The 19,932-nt window shown below is 41.4% G+C and overlaps 1 protein-coding gene and 1 long non-coding RNA gene across 2 annotated transcripts in view; one reads left to right on the top strand and one right to left on the bottom strand.

Moving 5' to 3' along the window:
- Window positions 1–19,932, top strand: part of Abcb1a (ATP binding cassette subfamily B member 1A) — a 162,144-nt gene that overhangs the window by 126,620 nt on the left and 15,592 nt on the right. The window contains 7 exon segments of the mRNA NM_133401.3: window positions 266–427; window positions 1,983–2,159; window positions 2,804–2,950; window positions 6,173–6,280; window positions 11,493–11,570; window positions 14,272–14,355; window positions 18,057–18,260. Coding sequence (NP_596892.1) covers window positions 266–427; window positions 1,983–2,159; window positions 2,804–2,950; window positions 6,173–6,280; window positions 11,493–11,570; window positions 14,272–14,355; window positions 18,057–18,260 — 960 coding nt within the window.
- Window positions 6,189–19,932, bottom strand: part of LOC148006238 (uncharacterized) — a 901,378-nt gene continuing 887,634 nt past the window's right edge. The window contains exon 2 of the long non-coding RNA XR_015686336.1: window positions 6,189–8,093. This is a non-coding gene — a long non-coding RNA (uncharacterized LOC148006238). The remainder of the gene's footprint in view (window positions 8,094–19,932) is intronic.

Genomic DNA, 19,932 nt, shown 5'->3' with positions numbered 1-19,932 from the left:
TTTTCTAACGTGCATTCTTCTTTTGTTGGAATTATGCCTCCCTAGAGGCATAAATTATATTAATATGTAAACGTGTTTGTTTTTGTATTTATTGCAATAAAAACTATTTTTCATTATTATGAGTTCATTATGCCTTTATTAAAGCCAGATAATATATTCGTCGATGGTTTTCACAGTATTCAAAGCAGTTTTATTCAGCAAAAATAAATTAAGTTTTTTTGCTGTAATTATTCATGTATCTAAAGCCAGGTTTCTCTCTCTCCAGGCTAGAGAAGGCCGGACCACCATTGTGATAGCTCACCGCTTGTCTACAGTTCGCAATGCTGACGTCATTGCTGGTTTTGATGGTGGTGTCATTGTGGAGCAAGGAAATCATGATGAGCTCATGAGAGAGAAAGGAATTTACTTCAAACTTGTCATGACTCAGGTACAGTGGAACTCTTGAAATGTCCTAATTTATCTTGATGGTAAGCTGTCACTCTGTTTAATCTATAGGTAAGTGCTACCTGATTGGATAATCTTGAAATGTAGGAGAAGAGTCCTTAGGGATTTTTTTTTTTTTTTAGAATGTGGGCCTGCACCTTCATGCCTGATCCCATACTTAAGTAACACTGCCCTCTTGCTCTCTCTAGGACAGAGAGTTAAGAATCCCTATACTGTGACTTGATTCTCAATTTATGGTACATGGTTCCTCCATGTTGCTTATCAATACACTGTGCTGAACTAAATCACGTGATCTGAAAACTTCTTGGCACTTCTAAAAGGTTATTAAAACTCATCCCTTTTCTTTGTGTTTTGGATTGGTACAAGGCTCTTCAGGGGACTGCTAGAGAGGTGCTTTGAAGGCTGCCCTCTGAAGAGGCTCCTCCAGACCATCCCTCTCATGACTCTTGGATCTCAATGCTCTCCCCCAACCCCTCCATCTTTTTCTCATTCACAATGAAGCTCCTCTCTATGTTTTAAAGGGAAGCGTCTCTCTCTTTAGTGCTGGTGATATTTTGCTTTCCATGAATTGTATTGATTCTGTCTAAATCTCCCCCACCTCGAGGCCCAATCATAGCCTTGAGGACCTCATGTTCTAATAGTCCTAAAACATGCAGGGAATTATGATTATGTTTCAGTTTCCTCTCTGGACAGACCACTACTGCTTTACTATTTTTATATAACAATGTTCAGGATGAGTGCTTTAGATTGTCTGTCCTCCTCCTTCTTTTTCTTCCTCTTCTCCCTCCTCTCCCTCCTCTTCCTCCTCTCCCTCTTCTTCCTCTTCTTCCTCTTCTTCCTCTTCCTCTTCTCCTCCTCCTCCTCCTCTTCCTCCTCCTCCTCTTCCTCCTCCTCCTCTTCTTCTTCCTCCTCTTCCTCCTCCTCCTCCTTCTTTTTCTTCTTTTCCTTCTCCTTCTCCTCCTCTTCCTCTTCCTTTTCCTCTACCTCTTCCTCTTCTCCTCCTCCATCTCCTTCCTCTCCTCTTCCTCCCCTTCCTTCTTCTTTAAGAGAGCCAAAGAAGGATAATTGAGGAAAAGTGGAAAAAAACTTACACAATCTATCCATCATAATAGGTATGAGCTATGTACGCATGATAGTGAACATTGGATGATTAAAATATACAGCAAATTCTGAAGGCTTAGTACAAAACAATAATATACTTAAAAAATCACATCATTAAAAAACCTAAAACATTTAAATCTCTTTTGATTTGTTGTTCACACACTGGTTCAAAAACAAAGTTGGTTGAATTACACACTCTCCCAAAAGCGATGACTAGAGAGGATACTCAGAAGGGATGCTGTTTTTTCTCAGTGTGTTCACGAAGAATCCTTAATATTTAGGTTTTTTCCTCCCAACATATCACACAAGAAGAAATAGTAGTTTAGTTTCACCTCTTCCTTTGACTTAAGTAATTCAATGTTTTTCTTGATATTTTATTTTCAATGATTATTTTCCACTGTTTGATCTTAAGCTACTCATATTCTTATTTATTTTAGACAGCAGGAAATGAAATTGAATTAGGAAATGAAGCTTGTGAATCTAAAGATGGAATTGATAATGTGGACATGTCTTCAAAAGATTCAGGATCCAGTCTAATAAGAAGAAGATCAACTCGCAAAAGCATCCGTGGGCCACATGATCAAGACGGGGAACTTAGCACCAAAGAGGCTCTGGTATGGACAAAGATGAAATACTATTTTCTCTATCCTTCTTGTGATCCTCTCCTACCTAGAAGTGTGCCTAGGAACTACAATGTATTTTCTATAATCCTTTCGTCCTGTTCTCCAGAGTGTTCCAGAAACCTAAATGGCAACGTTCTATAGTCAGTTTAGGTCTGAGAATAAGAATTAAGATCAAGATGTTTAGGAATAGAACTTAGAATATGATGATTCTACTGTAGTTCTTTAATTGTTAATATTCCTATTCTGATTATTCTTATTGGTCAATATTCTTGTCATCTATTGAATGTAAAAATTAAATATTTGTGGAAGTATTATTTATTTCTTAAAAACTAAAGAGGTACAAGCAATGTATCATCATCATATTTGAAGCCAAAAATCTATCAACTGATAAGAAATAAAAATAGGATAAATATTTAATTTAAACACTTGTAGCCCTCTTGTAAGTCCAACACTTGGATGGTGAAAGCAGATAGATTAGACATTCAAGATAGTTTCTTTGAAGCCAGCCCGAAATAAATGAGACCTGCCTTAAGAACACAAGAAAGTCTTGTGCTTATGGAAGAGCTCTGCACAGTAAAATCAATGATAAGCAAAACAAAAGAAACCAATTTTGTTGTCACGTATATGTTTTCTAGGATGACGACGTACCTCCAGCTTCCTTTTGGCGGATCCTGAAGTTGAATTCAACTGAATGGCCTTATTTTGTGGTTGGTGTATTTTGTGCCATAATAAATGGAGGCTTGCAACCAGCATTCTCCATAATATTTTCAAAGGTTGTAGGGGTAAGTAATTACATCCATGTTTACATTTACTTGTGAGTCTTGACTAGAAAATGAATGAACTATCTTAAATTTTATATATATATATATGTGTGTGTGTGTATATATAATTTATATATATATGACACATATCACACACACACTCACACACACACACACTCACACACACACACACATGTGTGTGTGTGAGTGTGTGTGTGTGTGTGAGTGTGAGTGTGTGTGTGATGTAACTAGCTCCCTTCACATGAAACAAACTTGGTTGAAAATATCATTGAAGTTTGATTTATAAGAAGGACAATTTTGTAAACATTCTTTGTGTTCTATTTAGGTTCTTAATGGTTTTAATCTTAGGGCCTTGAGCACCCACTCACTGACATAGTCAATGGAATTGGGCAACTCAGTCTTTCATACTTGCCAACATTGAGCTCAGAGCCAAAGTTATGAACTGTTACCTAACTGACATGCACAGAGACTCTTTTACATTTGTCTGACTGGATTGACAATGACCTGCTGTATAACATACATACTGGCCAGCCTGTGAACTGGCTCACACACTACACTAGCTTTCTAAGACTGAAACAGAAGGAAACAGCTCTGCCTTACTTAGCTTTCCATCACTCTGACAGACACTTGAGGGGTTTTGTCTCTTTTAATGCTACAGGACTGAACCCATTGTCTCACATGTTCTAGACAAGGGCAGCACTACTGAACATACCTTTTACCCTTTATAATTTTTATTTCGTGACAAGGTCTTGCTAAATTACTCAGGTTGATCTTGAGCTTGCATTCTAACCCAGGCAGAATTTTGACTATAGTTTTCTAGGTTTCAGTCTAAGAGCAGGTGGATCCATTGTTGCAAGCCTGGTGTATGGCATCATGGTGGTAGGAGCATGTAGCAGCATGCAGAGCGCCTTCTCATGGCATTCAGGAAACAAAAGACAGAGGAATGAACAAGAAATAAAGCTTAGCTTTTCAAGACTCCTTCCCTTGTGGGACTACAATCTACTTTCTCTAACAAGGTCACACCTACAATGCACACAGAGTGAATCCATCCATTGATGAGGCCTGAGCACTAATAGTCCAATCACTTACCAATAACTACATCCACCAGATGAGCAATAAAATTCCCCAAATGAGCCTTTTGTGGGGAGATTTCATATGCAGACTCTAACAAACTCCTGAAGGTGGACGTGAATATTCTGGATCTACCTAATTTTAAGCAGCATTTAAATAACAGGTACAGTCTAAGCAGTCATGTTCTTGGTTTAGTGACAAACGCTAACCATGAGACAGCATACCGAGGACATACTTGCCTTATTGCTAAAAAAATCTTTTTCAGAAAGAAATTGACTACCATAAGAAGCATAAACCAAACACTATTCATTGTATGGTCAAAACCACATGTCCTCTATCTACCTATATACCTCGATTAATTCTCATGTTTAATATGTCAAGAAATATTTTTGTGTCCAATTTGTGTAAGGTAATTTTTGTATGCTATGAAAATCCCCCAAAGAAGGGCAAAACATCTGATCCTGTGGAATACATTGTAGAACACAGGCCAGCAAACACATTACACAGAAGTGTAAGAAGAACAGATATTTCAAGCTTTGCTAGCCTTGTGCTTTCTGATGCAAATAATTAAGTCAGAATTAGCATGCCTGGCTTTTGTTTTTGCTTTTGTTTTAACAAAGAGCAATCAACAATGGCACTTTGTTTTCCTCCTTCTTTCCGCAGAGGTACAACTAGTGATTGAGGAGGGCTAGCCCATTAGAGTGCTAATATAGTAGTTAGGCAGGCAGCCATCCACTGTTGCAAATACTGGGCTCTGGGTCTGAAGGCTTGGGTTTTAGTCCTTCGTTCATCCCTTCCTGGCTTTCTCGAGTAGGTTAATATATATCTCTTAATATCCATTTGTTTTCCTTTCTCTCTGTGAAAGTTATAGAATAGCCACCCTCTCTATTCAGTCTCCCTTAGAATACAATGCAGTGTTGGAATGACTAATCAAGAATTGAGCTAACGTCTTCTGAAAACTTTTTCCTTATTTTTTTTAATGAAACAAAGTTTTCTGGGTTGGTTTAGGAATGTGTCTCTCCTGAAAAAAACAGATTTAGCCCATAGAAGGAGAGAAGTGTGTTTTCTTTCCCCATGGAGTGATTATGTTGTAAGTTTTCCAGTTCCAAACATCGTTTTTTTTTTTGTTTTTTTGTTTTTTTTTTGTTTTGTTTTGTTTTGTTTAGCACTTCTAAGCATCTCTGGAAAGGTTTCCATGGGAGGCATCAGTTGGCTGTCATTGCCACCTGGCTTTTGGTTGTAACTCCTACAGGATATACTGGCAAAGGTGCCTTTCTGAAAGGTTGAATGAATGACATCTCTTCTTGCCAGCAAGAATACATAAACATATTCTCTCTTGAAGTACTTTAAAATGTCCACATAGTTGAGTTGGGGCTGTAGAGATGGCTCAGTAAAATGCGTGCTGTACAAGCAGACCTGTTTGATCCCCACCACCAATGTAAAAAGCCAGGTGTGGTAACGCACTTTTGTGATCCCAGTGCCCGGGAGATAGAGAGAAAAGGATCCCCAGGCTCACAAGCCAGACTTTCTAGCCTAATTAGCTAGTCCTGGTCTCATGAAATAAAACGCCATCTTACAGAACAAGGTGGATGGGCTGGAAATAGGCTCAGTGGTTAGGAGTAAATGCTCTTCTTCTAAGGGACCCATAGTTCCAAGGGTCCACCTGGTGGTTCACACACAATCATCTGTAATTCCAGTTCCAAGGGATCGGAACCTTCTTCTGACCCCCATGGGAACCAGGCACACACATAGTGCACATACATACACGCAGGCAAAGCCTTATACATATATAAAAATAAAATAAGTAAATCTGAAACAGAGAGTAGAGTTCTAAGCAATACTATCTTCCCCTCTGGCTTCCATACACACGTGCTCACCCCTGACAGACACACACAAAGAAATGACTTATGATACACTCTGTTCCCAAGAAAGCCAAAAGGAGAATATTTGTTGGGTGAATCTGACAGATACCAATCCCCCAACAAGGACAGAATGCAGGGGTGTTGGAGGCTGCCTTTATTCCGAACGCCAACCCTGTTCCAGTGTACAAAGGCCCTTCCAATACCTAAACCGTAATGTGTGAAACAGGGAAGATTTAGAATGCTTTTTTAGTGATTGAACTAACAACCGTTCAAATATTTTTTTCCATAGGTTTTTACAAAAAATGACACCCCTGAAATCCAGCGGCAGAACAGCAACTTGTTTTCTTTATTGTTCCTGATCCTTGGGATCATCTCTTTCATTACGTTTTTCCTTCAGGTAAATGGTGTTTTTCACTTCACTCACTCAGGTGGATTTAGAAACACATGTATTGGTCTTTCTCATAAAGTCATTCCTTCTTTACCATGGACAGTGAGAGCAGGATTATTTTTTTTAATCACAACTCTATCTTCACCTTCTCCACCATGCCAGAAATGGAAACAGTGATGCAGTCACATTGAACAGATTATTCTGTGCAGTATGGAAACGGAAGGTGGGAACTAAAATACAGCCTTTACAGTAAACCTTGGATATCAGTTTGTGTATACTTTCTGTTGGTCAGTTGGAGTAGTCAGAGAAGCATCTTCCTACACTCCAAATGAACAACCAACCAACCAAATAAATAAATGAAACTCCCTAAGAGGTCACACTGATTTTTAAAGGTTTTCAAAGGCTTATCATTCAGCAATTTAAAAAAGGGGGAAAAAAGCCAGTAATGGGAAAATGGCAGTCCTAAGGCTCCTAAGAAACATGTACAAGGAGTTCTCTGCACCCAAATCCCGTGGGAGGGAGAGCTAAACCTTCAGAGAGGCAGACAAGCCTGGGAAACCAGAAGAGACTGCTCTCTGCACACACATCTCGGACGCCAGAGGAAAAAGCCAAAGACCATCTGGAACCCTGGTGCACTGAAGCTCCCAGAAGGGGCGGCACAGGTCTTCCTGGTTGCTGCCGCTGCAGAGAGCCCATGGGCAGCACCCCACGAGCGAACTTGAGCCTCGGGACCACAAGTAAGACCAACTTTTCTGCTGCAAGAAAGCTGCCTGGTGAGCTTGGGACACACGGAAGCAGAATTCCTCTAGGACCGGGCACGTTCTGTGTTTACTGGAAGTCCCACACCCGCGGATCCCGGCCCGCAGCAGCTCTCTGCTCCCAGACCCTGTGAGAGAGAGACCCAACCGCCTGGTCAGGTGGGCACTCCTGAGGCTGCAGAGCGGAAGAGACCACCAACACTGCTCACCCCTGCCCACATCCCTGGCCCAAGAGGAAACTGTATAAGGCCTCTGGGCTCCCGTGGGGGAGGGCCCAAGAGCGGCAGGATCCCTGCCTGAGACACCGCTGGAACCTGAAGGAAACAGACCGGATAAACAGTTCTCTACACCCAAATCCCGTGGGAGGGAGAGCTAAACCTTCAGAGAGGCAGACAAGCCTGGGAAACCAGAAGAGACTGCTCTCTCTACATACATCTCGGACGCCAGAGGAAAACACCAAAGGCCATCTGGAACCCTGGTGCACTGAAGCTCCGGGAAGGGGCTGCACAGGTATTCCTGGTTGCTGCCGCCGCAGAGAGCTCGTGGGCAGCACCCCACGAGTGAACTTGAGCCTCGGGACCACAGGTAAGACCAACTTTTCTGCTGCAAGAAAGCTGCCTGGTGAACTCAAGACACAGGCTCACAGGAACAGCTGAAGACCTGTAGAGAGGAAAAACTACACGCCCGAAAGCAGAACACTTTGTCCCCATAACTGACTGAAAGAGAGGAAAACAGGTCTACAGCACTCCTGACACACAGGCTTATAGGACAGTCTAGCCACTGTCAGAAATAGCAGAACAAAGTAACACTAGAGATAATCTGATGGCGAGAGACAAGCGCAGGAACCCAAGCAACAGAAACCAAGACTACTTGGCATCATCGGAGCCCAATTCTCCCACCAAAACAAACATGGAATATCCAAACACACCAGAAAAGCAAGATCTAGTTTCAAAATCATATTTGATCATGATGCTGGAGGACTTCAAGAAAGACGTGAAGAACTCCCTTAGGGAAACACAGGAAAACATTAATAAACAAGTAGAAGCCTACAGAGAGGAATATCACTGTTTGCAGATGATATGATAGTATATTTAAGTGATCCCAAAAGTTCCACCAGAGAACTACTAAAGCTGATAAACAACTTCAGCAAAGTGGCTGGGTATAAAATTAACTCAAATAAATCAGTAGCCTTCCTCTACACAAAAGAGAAACAAGCCGAGAAAGAAATTAGGGAAACGACACCCTTCATAATAGACCCAAATAATATAAAGTACCTCAGTGTGACTTTAACCAAGCAAGTAAAAGATCTATACAATAAGAACTTCAAGACACTGAAGAAGGAAATTGAAGAAGACCTCAGAAGATGGAAAGATCTCCCATGCTCATGGATTGGCAGGATTAATATAGTAAAAATGGCCATTTTACCAAAAGCAATCTACAGATTCAATGCAATCCCCATCAAAATACCAATCCAATTCTTCAAAGAGTTAGACAGAACAATTTGCAAATTCATCTGGAATAACAAAAAACCCAGGATAGCTAAAGCTATCCTCAACAATAAAAGGACTTCAGGGGGAATCACTATCCCTGAACTCAAGCAGTATTACAGAGCAATAGTGATAAAAACTGCATGGTATTGGTACAGAGACAGACAGATAGACCAATGGAATAGAATTGAAGACCCAGAAATGAACCCACACACCTATGGTCACTTGATTTTTGACAAAGGAGCCAAAACCATCCAATGGAAAAAAGATAGCATTTTCAGCAAATGGTGCTGGTTCAACTGGAGGGCAACATGTAGAAGAATGCAGATCGATCCATCCTTATCACCCTGTACAAAGCTTAAGTCCAAGTGGATCAAGGACCTCCACATCAAACCAGACACACTCAAACTAATAGAAGAAAAACTAGGGAAGCATCTGGAACACATGGGCACTGGAAAAAATTTCCTGAACAAAACACCAATGGCTTATGCTCTAAGATCAAGAATCGACAAATGGGATCTCATAAAACTGCAAAGCTTCTGTAAGGCAAAGGACACTGTGGTTAGGACAAAACGGCAACCAACAGATTGGGAAAAGATCTTTACCAATCCTACAACAGATAGAGGCCTTATATCCAAAATATACAAAGAACTCAAGAAGTTAGACCGCAGGGAAACAAATAACCCTATTAAAAAATGGGGTTCAGAGCTAAACAATGAATTCACAGCTGAGGAATGCCCAATGGCTGAGAAACACCTAAAGAAATGTTCAACATCTTTAGTCATAAGGGAAATGCAAATCAAAACAACCCTGAGATTTCACCTCACACCAGTGAGAATGGCTAAGATCAAAAACTCAGGTGACAGCAGATGCTGGCGAGGATGTGGAGAAAGAGGGACACTCCTCCATTGTTGGTGGGATTGCAGACTGGTACAACCATTCTGGAAATCAGTCTGGAGGTTACTCAGAAAATTGGACATAGTACTACCTGAGAACCCAGCTATACCACTCCTGGCCATATACCCAAATGATGCTCCAACATATAACAAGGACGCATGCTCCACTATGTTCATAGCAGCCTTATTTATTATAGCCAGAAGCTGGAAAGTACCCAGATGTCCCTCAACAGAGGAATGGATACAGAAAATGTGGTACATCTACACAATGGAATATTACTCAGCTATCAAAAACAATGACTTTATGAAATTTGTAGGCAAATGGTTGGAACTGGAAAATATCATCCTGAGTGAGCTAACCCAATCACAGAAAGACATACATGGTATGCACTCATTGATAAGTGGCTATTAGCCCAAATGCTTGAATTACCCTAGATCCCTAGAACAAATGAAACTCAAGACGGATGATCAAAATGTGAATGCTTCACTCCTTCTTTAAATGAGGAAAAAGAATACCCTTGGCAGGGAAGGGAGAGGCAAAGATTAAAACAGAGACTGAAGGAACACCCATTCAGAGCCTGCCCCACATGTGGCCCATACATATACAGCCACCCAATTAGACAAGATGGATGAAGCAAAGAAGTGCAGACCGACAGGAGCCGGATGTAGATCGCTCCTGAGAGACACAGCCAGAATACAGCAAATACAGAGGCGAATGCCAGCAGCAAACCACTGAACTGAGAATAGGTCCCCCATTGAAGGAATCAGAGAAAGAACTGGAAGAGCTTGAAGGGGCTCGAGACCCCAAAAGTACAACAATGTCAAGCAACCAGAGCTTCCAGGGACTAAGCCACTACCTAAAGACTATACATGGACTGACCCTGGACTCTGACCCCATAGGTAGCAATGAATATCCTAGTAAGAGCACCAGTGGAAGGGGAAGCCCTGGGTCCTGCTAAGACTGAACCCCCAGTGAACTAGACTATGGGGGGAGGGCGGCAATGGGGGGAGGGTTGGGAGGGGAACACCCATAAGGACGGGGAGGGGGGAGGGGGATGTTTGCCCGGAAACCGGGAAAGGGAATAACACTTGAAATGTATATAAGAAATACTCAAATTAATAAAAAAAAAAAAAAGAAAAGAAACATGTACAAGGTATTTTGTAGTCTGTAGATCACGTGCCTCAAATGCAATTGGAACGGAACCAAAACCTCTTGCAGCGTAGCATGGCAAGGCATACGGTATGGATATTGTGTTAAACCCAGGTTTAAAACTTGCTTACACATACACACGGTTATGTATCCAGGAATTTAGGCTGTCTACACCTCCATTTCCTCATCTGTAAAATGGGTGGAGGGTTGCTTCTTCATAATTAGGAGAGCTGTGTGACGAAGTATTCAGACTGATTTGAGATATTACATAGCTACTTATTGAGCAAAAAGGTAAATAATCATTTACTGAATACATCAATAATTATTCTACATGTCCTTTTTAGTTAAAACTACATAGGTTCTTTATTAAACACATTCTAAGAATAAATTACTATTTTAACAGCCCCTGTGTGAATACTCTTAGCTAAAATTAAATTGGTCTCTTTATTTAACACATTCTAATACATTATTCTTAACATGTTAGGAACACAAAACAATGACAAAAAGGGTGCTTCTTCACTAAATAATTTAAAGATTCGTTGTGGAACTTGACCTTGGTACAATAAATGAGACACTATCTGTAAGTGTGTCACAATATTGGAAGGGACGAAGTCTTTAGCTGACACTCCTACATGGTGAAGCAGAGGGAATGAAAACAGTTCGGTCACAATCTAGCTATGGGGGTAAATCTGAGTCATCCATGACTGCACATACTCATTAAGAAGTCAGTGGGTCCATGCACTTCCTCTGTGTAAACACAGCCCAGTGCTGGAAACTGTATAATGGTCCTCTGAGAAACAGGCAGGAGAGCTCAGTGAGGGCAGAAGCTCAGACTGTGAGTCTCATCCTGCTCAGGACTCTCACAGGTCTTGATTCACACTGAATAATTGCTATTTGAGTCCTTGACCAGTCTTCTCTTGTTCTTCTCAGGGCTTCACATTTGGCAAAGCTGGAGAGATCCTCACCAAGCGACTCCGATACATGGTCTTCAAATCCATGCTGAGACAGGTATGGCTATTAAGGGTTGTACCCTGGGGTGAGTACGCTGTCTCTTTTGTGCTCTATGGACACAGATTGTAGGTGCTCAGGATGTAGGGTGCTTAGATTAAGATGTTTTGTTGGTCGCCTTCAGCATCCATTTGCAAAAGACCCCGCTATGAGGAACTAGACTATGCCGAGACAAATGTGTCCACTGATGATTCTGCACAGGCCTTTTTATCTCAGCAGTGAGAGACATGGAGACAGAAGTGGTCCTCTGTCCTTTTATCTTATCCCAAAGGTTGAGAAGTGTTAGAAGGAACCTTCTATGCCCTTGGGCCTTCTATAGCCTTCTTCCTCCTGTGTAGTCAAAACATTCTGTCATGACTCTGTGTGCCTGGAGATCTTTTACACACTCTTCTTGCCCAAATTCAGATTCATTTTCATGACCCATTCCTCATTGTCAAGATTCTTTGCCGAGACAAGACTGAAATAGTGACCCAAGTAACACTGTTATTAGCTGTCATGACTTAATATGAGTGCCTCTGACATTCTGTACATTCAGGTCCTGAACCACTGACAATACTGTTAGCAGTCCAATTCAGCAATCATGAAAATGTTGTACGTGGCACTTAAACATCCCTGTTAAAGTTACAAACAGAGACGTCCAACTTTTTTACACCATACTTACAAACTTACAAACTTATTGGATTACATTAATGGCGTTCCTAGGATACATGAGTCTCGTGAACCACAGGTGGGATAGGTCCAGAAGCTGCCCAACAAAACTAGGATGTAACACAGAGATAGAGTCTAGAATTCAAAGGCCCCAGTAAAATCCCCAACATTGAAAACATACTAGTGAGAAATGCCAGTTTCTTGTATTTGAATTTCCAGAAGACAATCCTTTTAAATGTTATATATTTATATATTTATAGAAATAGCTAGCTAATGATAGTCACAGTTGAAACAGAACCTGACAGGCGAGTGGGCACTATTTTATGGGGGCCCCTCCTGTCAATCCACATCCATCTTGCTGTTTTTAAGATAGAGTTATTTGTGCCCAAATTTACTTCAAACTCGCAGTATAACTGAGCATAGTAGTGAACTCCATCTCCAAAGGTTTTGAGATCACGAGCTTTCAAGCCATATTTATATCCTAGATTCTACTTAAACTGTCTCAAAGTTGACCTCAGTACAGCACTGAAGCCCCATTATCCCATCAGCCTCCAGGTCAACTACCAGGTCCATTATACTTTGAGAGCTGAGTGGATGATGGTTAAGTATGAACAGTACAAACTGCTCAGTAGAAAAGGCATATCAGAGCCACTGCTTATAAAGCATAGTACTAAATTTTGCAAGGTGTTCAAATCTGAATGGCCTCTGTCTTCAAGGCTATCACATTCCAGTGAGGGAACATTTAAGTACCTCGTACTTACGAGAGAGTCAGTTATATAGGCTATAAAAAGGTTATAGCCCTTTATTCCTACCTTTTTAAAATGTTTATTTTAAAATATATGAGGATGTAAGATAGCCGAATCTTTAAGGTGTGTGACCTGAATTTGATCTCCAGAGCTCACAAAGTGGAAGGACAGAACCAACTCCCACAAATTGTCCTCTGACCTCCATGCATGTGCCACGGCCAGTTCATGCATCCATTCACAGTCTATCACTAATAAATGTAAAATATGAAAACAGAAGAAGTTTTACTAATAAGATCTGTTATTATGCTATATGTTCATTTTAATCCAGATGTATTTATTTTTAAATCAGTTTATTATTCTCCTCTAACTAGAGTTAACCACCTGCTGGCTTATCTTTTCTTTTTTGATATTAATAAATGTTTCACACTTTAATATTTCCAAATTTGAGCTTTTTTTATTTTTTTTATTCTATTTTTTTTAACCCGCAGCAGGCTTACCCCATACCTGCTCTTTCTTTCTCTCTATAGCTGTTCAGACTCAGACCTTGCTAACTCCTCAGTTTGCTCAATGTTGTATCAGCCTCCTTGCTAGATTCAATTCCTCCATCCACACCCAATCTAGAGACAGCCTGGGTCCTTCAGGGGAAAGTCTAGACAAACATCCCCCACCCACATCACAGAGGTCATCTTCAGGGCACTAGAGGAAACTGCAAGAAAGTTGAGAAGGAAAGCCTCAGGGGAATCCCAGTAGGACAAATGAGGCTACCTACAGGATGTAAAGCCTTTTCACTTCTGTGTGAGCAGATCAAGTGTGTTGGCCTCAGGCCCTTTAAAAGTACTGTGGCTTTCTCTTAGATGCTTTCCTTCATTTTTCTTCCTTCTTTTTGGTTTCTGCTCACATGCTGCCTTAAAAGTACTCCCCTTGTCTCTTCCCTACTCTGTACAACAACACCCTCCCCAGAATCCTGTCCTTCCCACCCTGTTCTTTTCCCCTATCATGTTTATTACTGTCTGAGATGTGGTGTGCTCATGTCCCTGTGCCTTCCGGCTCTAGAAGGAAGTCTTGAAGACATCGGCAACTTTGTTGTCAGTGTTTGCTGTTCAGCTCTTAGAATCTTTGCTTTAAACAAAGTGGAGACGGAGACAGAGGAAGTGATCTGTTTCTGTTTGTGTTTTAAGTCTCTTTCTTGTCTGAAAGCCATACGCAGAGGATGTGAGTGCTAAACAAAAGCGTCTCTGCCAGCTTCCTCCTGGAGCTAAGGTCTCATGAGTAGGACTTTAAGATAACCAAACCCCTTTGTGCCACAGGACATAAGCTGGTTTGATGACCCTAAAAACACCACAGGAGCGCTGACCACCAGGCTTGCCAATGACGCTGCTCAAGTGAAAGGGGTACGTGCTTCCTTTCTGCGGCTGTTCATATCCATTCTGTTTCAGGCTTAGCCTACGACTGACTTCCTGATCACGTGTGTTAATGGTCACCATTTTAAAGAAACTGTATCTAGCTCTCTGTAGGAGTTATTTTCTATTGCTGTAGCAAAACACCATGGCTGAGAGCAACTTTTAAAAGGAAGAGGTAATTTGGATTTAAAGTTCCAGAAGGATAAGAGTAAGTCGTGGCAGAGAGCTGTGGCAGTAGGAACAGGAAGCTGGGACATTACATCTTCAACATCGGACACAATGCAGAGAAAGTGAACTGGAAGCAGGAAGAGACTCAAAGCTCTCAGAGCCCCCCTCCTGTGGCTGTACCTCCCATAGCCTCTCTGCACAGTGTCACCAGCTGGGACCAAGTGCCCAAATGCCTGAGCCTTTGGGGGACACTTCCCATTCAAACCACCACAAGCTCTATATCACAATGTATCAAATTCTTTACAGCAGTATGTTAAAGTTCAAAGATTACATGCCATGTAACATATATAGTTACAAATTTCCTTGGTTTGCTGTGCCAATCATACCATGGAGATTGATATGAAGCGAAGAGGTTATTCGGGAAATTAAGTGTTCTCGGCGTACCCACCGGAAGCACTCTGTTTGAAATGTTCAGTTGATATTTATAATTGATGTTGGGAGAAAAAAGGATAGCGAAGTTGTTGTCTAAAGCTTAATGGACCTTAGAGTTCAGTAAAAAAAAAACAAAAACAAAAAACAAAGAAAATGTTCTTAAAATTACACTGAAGAACACAAAAAGCATATTAAAACCGTAGCTCAGGAAGAAAGATACTTTACTAAACTATAAAACCAAAAATATGCTGTTACTTGAATCCCTGGTTGATATAAACAGTTGAATCATCAGGATTTGATGTTTTAGGTGAAGACATGAAGGTTTCTTCTTCAGTCTTTTTTTATGGTAAAAGTCTATAACATGGTGCTGATCTTGAATGGTGCATGGTCTCTTCTGTGTGAGTCAGTCTTGAGTCCGGCCTGCCTTAATGTTTCAGTCTTCCTGAAAGGTGGTAATATCCATCCTCTGCTGTTTAATAAATGGGACCCATGATAAGTAAAGTCACAAATCTGAATGCGCACAGAACTGCGGCTCTGCAGCATAATTCTTACGAATTCCTGCTTTGTGTGGGTCTCCGCTCAAAGCGAACACACAACAAGACCCATGATACAGAATCAAGCCTATAAAACTAAAGAGAGCAAAATGGACGGTGAATAAAGAAATTTTTAACTTCCACAGACAGATAATTGTCTTGCTCTTGTAACGTCTTGTAACGGTTGGAGGGAGGCAGTAGAGCCAAGGGCTACCTTGTTTACAAAAGGAAAGATCTAATTATGTGATATAAGAAGAGTTCTGAAGCAGGCTTCTGTGGGAGTGTTCTAATCAGAAGAATGTAAAGGACCCAAGGTTAGACCATTCATACATCTCATGGCAAAGAGCACAAAAGCACTAGATGAAGTGAGAGGAAGTCGAGTTTTGTGGTCAGCAGCATATTAAGAATTGGAAGAAACTCATTGCTAAGTGTTTAAAGCGGGAGTTATGCGGCTCTTATGTGAATAACTGCTGTGAGGAGGGAAAGTAGAGGTAGGGAATCTATTACAATAGTCTAGGAGAGGTCTTCTAGAAAGGTCATACTAAAAGCAACGAAACATAGCTGATTCTGGATATACTTTATTTGCGGATGAGATTAGCTGGTAGATTTGAGAGGTAATGTTGAATAAAATGTTTGGCCTACACAAATTGAAAAAAAATGGAGTTGTTCTTTAATGAAATTGTGATCCTATTGGTGGATGAGGCTTGGGGAAGAATTGTGACTTAATGTCACGATGCCCACATTAGATGAGTGTCTGGACATGTCAAAAAGCAAGGCATTTCTTGTGCATCTAGAGTTTAGCAGAGAAGTCTAATTTGGAAGTACTCGCCTGTAGATTTTTTTCAGTGATGTGATAGCTTTTAAGGACATGAAAAGATGGTCAAGAAATCTTAGGTGAAGAGGGAGTCTTGAGCTCTGAGGTCTCAGGGGTGTGAGGATGAGAACAGGGAGAACTGGGGATTCAAGACATAGAAGAGTGGTGTCCTGGCAGTGAAACTGAGAAAGTAGGGCATTTGCCCTGTGTACTAATGGTTGTCTCAGGGCTGTCAAGTGTGGTGGGAAAGAAAGCCCAATAGGCCTGTTCTTAAGAGACAGAGGGAGAGAGGAAGACCACAAATGGAGACATTGTTAAAAGACTTTTTGCAGAAACAGAAAAGATCCAAACGTCAAGGAATTTGTCGCCTCTGGAACCATCTTAATGGTATTTCGTGGTCCAAAGCGAGATCTCCATACACCTACACTTGATCTTAGCCAAAAGGCCGAGAAGCGATGAGATCTCCATACACCTAAAAGCTTACAAGCCAGGTCCCTGTCTCTGCTGTGCCCACAGGAGGTGTGCTGGATGCTCCTGTCCCTCAGAAGCTTTTGTGTAGGATTGTAGACACTGGCAAAAGGCGCGTCCCTGTGAGGCAGCATCCCTCTAAGCTGCTTCCTCTCATTTCACACGAAATGTACTTTTTACACCCCTGTACCCTTTGACCTATGCCCGGTGCCCAGTCTAGCAAACTCACTTCGTTGTAAGGTCACTGATAACAGCAAAACCAACGGCTACACCGTAGTATCCATCCTATCGCTTTCAGCCCTGTTTCAGTTCCCTAAAAGCTTCAAGTGTTTAAAGGCTTCTGGGAGTTGAAGTGCTTTCCCCCACTAAGTCCCAGTCTACTGAATATGTCAGACAGCTATTAAATGATGTGAGAAGGGTGGTTGGTGCTAGAATTCAGAATAGAGGAGAGGCTCTGGTTACTAATCAATATATCTGCTCAGTTTTGGAGTTGGAAGAGATTTGTCGCAAAGGACAGAGATAGTTAGTCAATGGCCGTCTAGAGTACACTTCGTAATCTTTGCTGAGACCAGCCAGTCTTGCTCAAGTGAAAAAATTTAGGGCTGGTAAGGATGTGTGCTCTTTGCAGAGAAGTTGGGTCTGGAGGCCGGAATGGGGATGCTAGATTGTAGGAGGCACCAGAGTAACCAAGCAGAGATGTAGATGGCACTGCATGGAGGTGTGCTACACTCATTACATTAACTGCTGGTTTAGAGTTGGGAATCACTGCATAGGAGTGAGGGCCATGAGTCCTTCTGAATAATACCCAAAGGCTCTGCTTACTGTAAACCATATTCCAGAACTTTCTAATCTGCCCCTTTCCAAGAAAATAAGTGTTGCAAATAGGCCCAGATATGTTGGCACATATCTTCCTTAAGTGATAGTTTCATAGCTAGATGACTGCCATCATCCCCAACTTAGTATAACGGTCAGATCCCTACATTCTGATTTACTTTGGTCTTCATACTGTGGTGCATAAAGTTTTTTTTGGTACTGAAATATTATGGAAATAAGAACTTGCACTTTGGGCTATTATTCTATATAATTCTATTATGGGTTATAATTCTATTATAAGTCATGGGAAATCTTTGTTTTAGAAACCAAAAGAAAAGGTTTGTATAAGTATCTTTCCTTTTATTTCATACGTGAGAAGATTTTCATGAAAATGAGTTATTATCTTAAAAACATACTTGAACCTATTTTAGAATATAAAGCATGTGTCTACTTTTCTTCTTCAGGCTACAGGGTCTAGGCTTGCTGTTATTACCCAGAACATAGCAAATCTTGGGACAGGCATCATCATATCCCTGATCTACGGCTGGCAATTGACACTTTTACTCCTAGCAATTGTTCCCATCATTGCTATAGCAGGAGTGGTTGAAATGAAAATGTTGTCTGGACAAGCGCTGAAAGATAAGAAGGAACTAGAAGGTTCTGGGAAGGTAAACTAAATATGACTGAGTAGAAAGAATATTCTTTCTAGCTATGCTCGCTTACTCTCTGTTACTGTGTTCTGGCAATGCTGGTGTGTGTGTGTGTGTGTGTGTGTGTGTGTGTGTGTGTGTGTGTGTGTGTGTTCCTGTGGGTGCCTGTATATGTGAAAGTGCACATGCATGTGTGCTCATGTTGTGTGGGGGTCAGAAAACACCCTAGGTGATATTTCTCAGGTATGGTCCAGTATGCTTTTTGAGATGGTTGTTTACTGAGATATGATCTCTCCACCCATCCCTGTGCCTTCAGAAGTAGAATTACAGACACAAGCCATCAAGCATAGCTGAGATGCTTTTACCTGAGTTCTAGAGGTCAAATTCCAGTCCTTGTGCTTACAAGGCAAGTCCTTTTCCAACAGAGCCATCTCTGAAGTCTACAACATGTTTTTGTTGTTGTTGTTTTGTTTTTTGGGATTTTGTTTGTTTGTTTGGTTGGTTTTTGTTTTTCAAGACAGATGTAGCCTTGACTGTCCTGGAACTCACTCTGTAAAACAGGTTGGCCTTGAACTGAGAGATCCTCCTACTTCTGCCTCTCAAGTGTCACCACTGCCCCGCTACTATAATGCGATACTTTAATAGCCGCCATTTGGGCAACAGTTATTATTCTCATCTCAAGATTAGAATTTGAAGAAAAGTGGAAACACATCCTTAGTTTCAAATACAGATGCCTGCTTTCCAGGGCTTTGTTTCCGGCCACTGTCTTCAGGCTCCTCTCTTCTCATCCAGCCCTCTTCTTTTCTCTTTACCACTTTCCTCTTCTGCCTTAATAATGGTTTCTGTGCTTCGATGAAACACCCATGAACAAAGCAACTCGGGGAGGAAAGGATTTACGCTACTCAGTGAAGACCAGGCAGGACCCTGGAAGTAGAAGCTAATGCAGAGACCATGGAGGGTGATACTTACTGGCTTGCTTCCTATGGCTAGCTCGGCCTGCTTTCTTGTCCCAGCGAACTGTCATTGGGACCTAGCTAACCCTGGGGTCTGGCTATGGTCTGTCCCCAACCAAGGAATACATACCATGCCACACTTGGCAATGTGCTTTGGGTTTGGGGTCCTGGAGTAGATGTGAGGTCCTGTTCATTTACTGTCTTTGTGGTGTGACGCAAGCAGATAAACTCTACTGCACCTATGGGCTATTCTTGGCCATGTTCTATCACCTTTTTAAGGGCTAATGAGCAGTTTTGTATAGTATAGGTATTTATCCTTTCACTGTTAAATTCAAATCAAACCTTAGTTTACTTGGTGTAGAAAGAGAAGTACAAGTTAATTTGTGAGAAACATAATTTTTCTTTAGCACAGATGGAATGCACAACCCCTTCTGAGGAAGCCGCGTTATTTACTCTTCTTTGAACTTTAGACTTCCTTCTTGCTAGTGATGACTGAGCCTTTATTGAAGTTGTGAGGATGTGGCTGCTACTTACTGCCTCTCCTGAAGATGAGGAGACTGCACTGTGGAATGACTGCTGTTCACATAACATGTGAGCTCTGTGCTCTAAGCTCTCGCTTGTGTTAGGCTGTACCTACACTCCGAACCCCACACAAGCAAGGCACTCCCTTCCTTGGAAAATGAATAGGAAATATTTCTTGAAAACCTTACACTGTAATCGACAGGTAGAGCTCTTTG

This window comes from Rattus norvegicus, chromosome 4 (genome assembly GCF_021556685.1).
Source record: "Rattus norvegicus strain SHRSP/BbbUtx chromosome 4, alternate assembly SHRSP_T2T, whole genome shotgun sequence".
Lineage (NCBI taxonomy): Eukaryota > Metazoa > Chordata > Mammalia > Rodentia > Muridae > Rattus > Rattus norvegicus.
The sequence above is the reverse complement of the archived record's forward strand: the minus strand, read 5'-3'. Positions and strand labels throughout refer to the sequence as shown.